Below are 8,520 nucleotides of genomic sequence, written 5' to 3' on the forward strand. Positions count from 1 at the left end.
GGTCTGTTTGCGTGTTCAAAAGCCTGCAGCCCTCAGATGGATCTCTCAAAAAGACAATCTTACAAATAAAGACAATCTCACAAATAAAGACAATCTTACAAAAAAAGACAATCTCACAAATAAAGACAACCTCACAAACACACGGTCTCTCTTACACTGTGTGTGGTGTGTATGCAAGCGCGCGTGCGTGTGAGTGACTGAATGGAAACAAAAAGTTAAACGAATTTCAAGAAACAAGTTGTTTAATTGCCTAGCAAGCACCCACATGTTAAAATTAGCATGAAACAAACAATAACAACCATGGAAGACAATCAAATATAACGGCCGCATACTTATGTATCGTGATTGTATCGTGTCAGTATCGATATTCTGTATCAATACTTCTTAGTGTCACAATCAAAAGGTCTTGAAGCTTCTTTTTATTCCGAATTCGCAGATTTATGTGCTGACGATATTTTTTCTTAAAAAGTTTTTTTTTTTAATGAAAAAAAAACAGATTGTAAAAGTCCTGCGGCCTGTTTTATCCCTTCCTTAAACTCACTAAGTGTGATCACCAGCCAGCATCGTATTCAACATCGATAATGTCGCCAGTGACGACTAATCCTTTCCCATCAATGATGATTTTATCTACAGCTGCCTGATGAAGAGAAGAACAAATTTCGGGCACTGGGTGACAAACAGATGAGAGGAGGAGTGACAGGTGAGGCATAAACAGAGGAGAAAATCGGAACAACAGGTGTGACAGGTGACACAGCATCTCACCTCGTGACAAGTCAGAAGCAGTAAGAGTTTACCTCGCCTAGGAAGAAGCACACTAAGAAGCGGAGGACATCTTTGGGGACTATGTCTCTAGGTCTCATGTAGACAATCACACGGTTGCTTACACTCAGGGTAGTCCCGGCGGCGTGCTCTCTAGATACCACGGAGGTCGCGGTGGCACCGCTGCTCTCTTGGAAACCAGACATCACCATGGTGATATTACATGTAACACGTTTACCGAGTGGAGGCTGGCAGTTTGCAACGTCTGCGGTGTTCAGCTCATGAACCTAATGAAAACAAACCACCTACCTATTTGTGACGACCGCCCCTGTACTAGCTTCTTTGAGAGCAGCTTCAATTTTCCCAGGTGAGTATTTAGAATTTAGTGACCAGCAGCCACGTGCTTTCAGTTACCTGCCCGCTTTGGTCATGTGACCAGCAGAACGCCCCACAAAACATCTTTGATGATGGCAGGCAGAGAAATAATAAGATGACGGCGGAGCAAAGGTCACTGTAGAAACTCTGTCAGCAGCTGCTTACCTGCTGTACATAACGGATTGCTAGGTCCGAAACTAAGCTAAGACCACGTCTCCATGTAGATATGTCAGTGTGTTTTATATATATATACCTTGCTATTTATAAACTTTGCACCTTTGTGTGTAAAAAAATAAAGCTTCATAAGACAGATTTGTTTTGTAAACAACAAATTCAAGTTCTCCTGTTCATGCTGATACTCAATGACTCATCGCATGTGATGCAGCTGCAGGCTTTCTCTTCGTCCGCGTTTTGTGATGACTGCAGCTCCTCCAGCTGTTCACAAGACTTCTGACTGAACATTGTCTACAATAAAACATTATCAAGCTGTCAGCAGCACACGCAACTGTAGACTCGTTCAGCACTCGTGAACCGCCTCCAGAAAGACACAGCTGCACACAGCTGCACCCAGTTACAGCCCAGCGCTACAGTTCATACAGTGTTACAGCCCACACGTTACAAGACACACGACAGCTGCCCCCAGGCCAGGTAGTCTCTCTCGTGTCCCACGCTCCACTTCCACAGGCGCACGTTTCGTCTCAAAAGTTCTGCGTACGAGAAGTCTCCTCCACAGAGCTCGGCGTGTGTGAAGGCCAAAGATGTGATGGAGGTCGGAGACCCGGCAGCCATTTTGTTGGCATCTGGTGACGCGCAGGGCGATGTTACCTTCAGATCCAAGTCCGTGGCAGACCCGTACTGACTGTCAACTTCCTCTTCGTTAGAAATGTCATCTGCACCAACAGGGGAGACCATCTTTACTATTACTATAAGAGTTGAGAGAGAGAGATGAACTACATATTAACAGTGAAGCATGAAGTAGATACTAATTAATATAATTAATACTGGAACATTGCGCGGAGACTAAAGTAGTAAACAATGTTCAGAAAAATATTTATTATATTGCATTAGTAAGAGAAAATGGAGACTTGCCGATACTTGATGTGGAGGTGACCTGAGGCGAACGAAGGACCGTTACGCATTCGTTCAGATGCTGCTGCTGACACGGTAGCTTCCACTGACCTCCTACTTCCGCTTCTCGCAAAAACATCGGTCTGCGCATGCGCTGGGAACTGACCCGCTCGCGCTGCACGCGACGAGTCTCCGAGGCCTGACTTGCTGCAGCGCACGTGCTTCAGGCGGCGAATGTTCTGGCTGATGTGGAGGAGCTGCTTCAGAAGCTGGACATCTTGCTGCCGCATAGCCACCTACACACACACACACAAACAAACAAACACACACACAAACAAACACACACACACACACGTACGCACATTCAGACAGTCAACATGAATATCAAAAATCTGGGATTGCTCTTGTCCTGGGTAGTTATTAATTAATTTACACGTTCATCTGTAGTCTACTTGATGCATACACAAGACTATTGTCTCCACCTAACATTTTCTCGTCTGTCGTGCAACGAACTCCTTATCTGACGTCATACACTAACTACCGTTACTGACAAACTTGTCTGACCATGGATTGTGTGGTCATCACCCTCACCCTACACACGGAGCCAGCGTGCTCCCCCTACACACGTGACACTAGTATACAAACATCGCCTTACTGAAAATAGAGAGAAATATTTCAGGTTAATATAGTTCTTCTACCCAGTGACCTATGACCCCTCTCACACACACACACACGCTACCTGTCCTAGTCTCCATCACTATCTGTAGACGGCGCTGTCTACGCCAGGCTATCTCTATCTCAGATAGACTACTCAGAGATTATTCCCACTCAGCTGTTTAACTGTCGAGGGTCTCAACTCAGTTTTCACCGAGCAAAGTTCGCAAGGAGCGAAAGACAACTTTGTGCAACCTTCGCGCGGCATCCCAAGGGCTCAAACATTTGAGCAGATGACTGAGCACACATAACTGACACAAGCATCAGCTCCCATCCAGCGATTCCCGGTCCTTCCTATGCTTTGGCTATTCTCGTAGGATTCCCTGTTATTCGGTTTTCCCCACACACAGGGTAAACAGGAACAGTCACGAGCGTCACGCACTCAGGCGCCAGCGCGAGAAGGAAGTTCTCACGAGGCTTGACAAACAAACAATAAGCTTTTTGGTCTGGCAGTAAGTAGGTCAAATGCCATCGTTGACTTTGTGGATTAAACATTCCACTGTCTCTCAGGATCATAACAGAGAGAGAGAGACAGAGAGATTCTAATCAACACCTCACTCATTGCCATAGAAGGTACATTGCTCAATGTCATAGAAGTACCTCCCGCTACTAGACAGGTGAGTTTAATTCCCCGAGCATTCCCCGAGTATTCCCTTCTTGTTTACTATGTTTGTCTATCTGTGCATGCCTGAGTTTGAGAACGTAAGTGGATAGGGGTGTGTGTATGGGAATATGTGTGTGGGGTATAACGATATTTGAGTGTCTGTTGGTGGGTGTGTGTAAGGATGGAGGAGAAGCTTATGTGTATGTGTATGTGTGTATGTGTATGTTTATGGATGTGTGTCTGGGGGAGGTGTATGTGAGTATTTACGTATGTGGGTATGATGAGGGAGAGGGTGTGAAAGACTGATACTAGCTATTTCTCTCATCATCAGCTTGTCTGGAGCGCGAGGTGCGCACGCGCAGACTTCTCACCCCCTCCCCAAGGAATAAAATCACGTGACCGTCAGTCGCGCTATTTTTGTCTCTGACCGACAAACGTTTTTATGTTGATTTTGTATGCAGTCAACTCACCCACCACAATTTTTTTAAACATACATAAATGTACAAAAAATCTTGACAAATGAGGGGCGGGAATATTTCCTCGCCGGTGCACGCTCTCTTTTACTTTCAGCCATCCCATAATTTGTTACAGGAACAGCAATGCCGTGACAGACGACAACTGAAATAAAATGCGCCGTGGTCAGCTGAATCCTCGTCTCCGAGCCTCGCTTCTATCCTATTCTGTTGCTGAATAAGACAGACAGATGATTTGCATGTAGGTAACTTCACCTGTCGTTGCTTTCGTCACATGCTATGCGTTAAAACTCTGTCAAGGTCCGAGTCATTTAAATAATTTCTCTTGTATGTAAGTTGGTTGATGTAGCGGTCTGCATGGACGACAACTAGTGTTGGGCAAAAGAAAAAAAAAAAAAAATTTGCTGGTGGAGGAACAAAGAGTTGCGTGTTTTAACGACAATAAACATGGAGTGGGAACTGATGGCTCGTGCACTGCCCGACACAGCCACGGGCACGATGACGACTACAACAACGCCCGTCTGTTGTCGTGTCCACATTCTAGGATACAGTCGAGACCTCGACCATCCACGTCTGTCTGGAAACTTTGTGACAAGGGCATGGAGGAGATGCATTTAGTTTACTTTCACTGATAAATGTATCAAGTCTTGCCACTTCATTTCTGGCTTGTATATTTTTGGTGAAAAAAAAAAAAATTTGCTCAGACACATTTTTGTCCCATCATGCATTTTTAATTTTGAAGCCAAATTTATAAACCGTTGCTATGAGGACGAGAACAAAAACCGAAGCGTGGACATGGTATGAGAGAGTCGGCAGAGAAAATGTGTTATACTTATATACAAACATGAAATGCTAACACAAAGACATGCCATACTACAATCAGAATAATAAAATATTTATTTACAGAGCATCTTACACCACCATCAAGGATGGTTACATGAAGTCGCACGAGCACACACTGGTTAGTAGACAGAAAATGAGTCTCACAAATTCATTCATCGTCATTCACATCATAACTACTCTCTCTGTCTCTCTCTCTCACACACACACATCACTATGTTGAAGTAACCAAAACTTATATTTGACGCCCAGGTAGAGAACGAATAGACATTTGCTGCAGAAATATGGGGTCTGAAAGAAGACCAAAGAAAACTTCCCCCAGAATATTTCGAACAAGATGACTAGAAGGATAGATATCCCTTCCATATAACAATAGGTATAAAATGCATCAAATGCTGGTTGAAATCAGTTAAATTATCTGGGAACAGACTAAACAGACAGGCATACAAGATGTCCCGTGGACATAGTGAGAACGGCCAACACAACTGGATGTCTAATGAAACATTTGGAATTGTATGGCTACACCAGAGAACAGAGGACCAACAACCATATTTTTAGCAGAATTCAAGGACCGGCTTATATCATGTTTTTTTTTTTTAACGACATTCACTCTTAGAAAACGGTAGCAACTATTCCTGGTTCCAGCATTTAAAATGTATTTGAACCCGAAAAGTACCTTGGAACTGTCACCAATAGATGGCAGAGGACAGCAGGAGCTATTGAGACTGATAGAGTGAGTGGACAGCAACCAGAAAGATGGTTTGCAAGTAATGACCAATACGAGACCTGCCCATCATGTAAAAGTGATCAAGAAGACAAATATCACTTTCTATTTAAATGCCCAGTACCTGCAGATGTCATCTCATTTTTATCTCTCACCTGATGCCACCTTAGTTAATATCTTGTCTGGCAAAGGTGACAGCGATATTCAGCTAGCAGAATTTATAAGCAAAAGCCATTGAAAATTAGAAAAACAATAAGCAGATTACTTGTTTACACAAATAAAGTCACTGTGGGATTTCTGTTGGAGTGTATGGAGCAGCTGTTTATTTGTGTTTTCACGGCTAAAGCGTTCGTGGGACTGATGTTCCCGTCGGGGTCTGGACTGTTTGGCATTTCTCTGTTTTCACGATTGAAGTGTGTGGGGTGTGTGCGTGCATTTTATGCATTCAAGACTGAAAGTGTTTGAGCGGTGTGAAAACGGTGTATGGGATTTTGTCTTTTACATCTGCTGTGAGTGTGAAGTGTGTGATTTATGTGTTTTACGACTGAGATGTGTAGACTGTGTGTACTTTATGTGTTTTATATGCGTGCTCGTACTCTGTGTGTGTGTGTGAGAGAGAGAGAAACAAAGTGAGATTTATATTCTTCACTATTTAAGTGTGTGGACTTATTCCAGGTAGGAGTGTTAGCGGGCGTCCATTCACCCTAGTGTGTGGACTGTGTGTGGACTGTGTGTGGACTGTGTGTGGACTGTGTGTGGACTGTGTGTGGACTTCACATGCCACCGCACATTACAGTTTACAGCATTTTCCACTGTCCAGCTCAACAAGACCTGCACTTGTTGTGCCCTTCATCGGGTGAAGAGGTAAACTATCATCACCTAATTTTTTTTTAGGTCAATGGGGATGGAGGTGACCAGTTTTTGCGAGGTCGGTTCCTCTCTCTCTCGCTGCTTTTTATTTCTCCAACTCTTTATGAAGTCAGGTGCCCATTCCCGACAATACATCCGTATAATCAGGAGACACGCTGAAAACTCATCAATAACTTGGTATTTAGGATACACCACATCACACGTACAAACACATGGACCTGTAGGAGTCCATCATGGAAGTAAACACGAGAACCTGGCATCTAGCACTCGGCGCACAACTCATACAGACACTGGAACTGAAGGACGCCCTATGCACGAAAACACGATAATGAACACAACTTTATAACCTACACGTGGGCCAGACAGTTTACAGACTTACTTTAGGTGGCATGACAACCTGTTAGTTGACTGAAAGCCGAGTAATTAAACAGCATTAATTAATTAAGCAATCTGAACTCTGAATGACTGAACAGTGAGCTTCATGTATTTGCAATGTGTTTTCCGAGTTCACCAGCAGCCCTGTGCTTGTAGCCAAACAAGATGACAATTCAAATGAAGTCCTCATCTATTAGTTAAAACTGAAGTGGGATTCTCACTTACCAGTTCTGCTTTCAGAGTTTCGAGGGCTTTATCAATTCTTTCCGAGGCTGTCTCTTCGGAGCAAAGATCATCTCTGCTTCCCCCGGTGGTGGTGGTGGCATCTCTCGGGGGATGTGTCCATGTTGTGTCCTCTGGCTGGTCCATCACCACTGGTCACAGGGTACTGGTGGGGATAGAAGATAGGTATGTTGCTGTCGTCACTGCTGTGGACAGACTATGAGAGTGTCACTGTCTAGCAACAGCAGAATGATTGTGGACGGACGTGTCCGGACAGTTGTTGTCGGTGCTGCTGTCGGTAGATGCTGCTGTCACCGCTGCAGTGAGCAGACAGAGTGTTTCCCTGTCGTCTGCTTCCCTTAATGTATTCACACGCGGAAATCCACGCCAGCCACAGGTCGCCCTCCGGACTGGCCGCTGACCACTGACGTCACAGCTCGCTCCCTACCTGCGCAACACGCCGAGACTTGTGACGAGGTCCCAGCTCGCCAGGTGGATTATAAACACCCTGCCTGGCGACCCTCAACCGCCGCTGGTTTGATTTCCTGGCTGGTCGCACGAGCACTAGTTGACACTAGGAGAGGGAGAGGGGCGAGGAGGGAGAGGGTTAAAGGATCGCCTCGCCAAAAGTCATCAAATTTTTTTTTCCATTGCCCACGTATTGTTTACGTCAAAATGTCAACATGTCCCGGCGCCACTGCTTCACAGGAAGCGCTCTCTTCTGTCGGAAACAATGCGAAGAGAAAAAAGCACGCATGCACGCGCACGAAAAGCGACACAAAAGCGGCGCGGCGGCTGTCAATCCGTCTGGAGACCACACCGTCTTCACTGGTCCACAAACTCGGCCATGTCGCCAACACTTGCTGCATTATTCAAAACTGCCTCCCAGGATGACGAGAGCGGAGTGGAGAAGAACAAGGTGAGGAGGTGAGGGACGACAAGACTTGCTGGTGAGGCAGCAGCGCAGTCCTGCATGTCCCAGTGGCCACCGCGCGGCGACGCAGACCGTCGGTCTTGTTTCGCTTTCCGCTTACCGCGTGCCGCGCGCCGACGACTTTCGCTTTCCGCGTTTCGTTTACGCAGCTGCCGATCCAGTGGATGACGAGAGCAGCTGGTCGAACGATTTGCTCATCTGATCGCCAGATGGCGGCGATCCAAACGCCGGGGTGCGAGAAGAGAATGGTGATGGTGCGAGGGGAGGAGAGATGAGGGGGACGGGTATGTGGGTTGAAGACGAGAAAAAAAAAGAGCTAAACAAATAAAATTTGGCTCTTAAAAGTCTTTTTGTTTATTCCTTGCTGATTACGAAATAACCGTCGTCAGGGTACTCACCACTAGACTGTACAAGTCTACAAACAACCAGAGCAGGCCAAGAGAATGTATGTCGACGAAGAACAACATTGCAAAAGTCTTAAAAGGGAGACAACTTTTATTACAGCTGCCCTAACAATTAAAGATTAAGGCGCAGTCTCTCATCACCACCAAGAGCGATGACT

The 8,520-nt window shown here is 45.4% G+C and overlaps 1 protein-coding gene across 1 annotated transcript; it reads right to left on the reverse strand.

The window, feature by feature from the left end:
- Positions 1-240: 240 nt before the first annotated feature.
- LOC112567168 lies at positions 241-8,107 on the reverse strand. The gene is made up of 3 exons (XM_025243743.1): positions 7,028-8,107; positions 2,224-2,498; positions 241-2,024 (listed from the first exon to the last, which is right to left on the reverse strand). Exons 1-3 carry the CDS (start codon positions 7,169-7,171, stop codon positions 2,021-2,023), a joined length of 423 nt encoding a protein of 140 aa, XP_025099528.1. The 5' UTR covers positions 7,172-8,107; the 3' UTR covers positions 241-2,020.
- Between the last annotated feature and the right edge of the window lie 413 nt (positions 8,108-8,520).

Source organism: Pomacea canaliculata, linkage group LG6 (genome assembly GCF_003073045.1).
Source record: "Pomacea canaliculata isolate SZHN2017 linkage group LG6, ASM307304v1, whole genome shotgun sequence".
Classification (NCBI taxonomy): Eukaryota; Metazoa; Mollusca; class Gastropoda; order Architaenioglossa; family Ampullariidae; genus Pomacea; species Pomacea canaliculata.

Excerpts from the sequence above, each read along its gene's own strand:
- LOC112567168 (XM_025243743.1), bottom strand. The coding sequence starts at position 7,171 with ATGGACCAGCCAGAGGACACAACATGGACACATCCCCCGAGAGATGCC. Across the intron at positions 2,499-7,027 it reads AAACTCTGAAAGCAGAACTG|GTGGCTATGCGGCAGCAAGA; the intron begins GTAAGTGAGAAT and ends GTGTGTGTGTAG.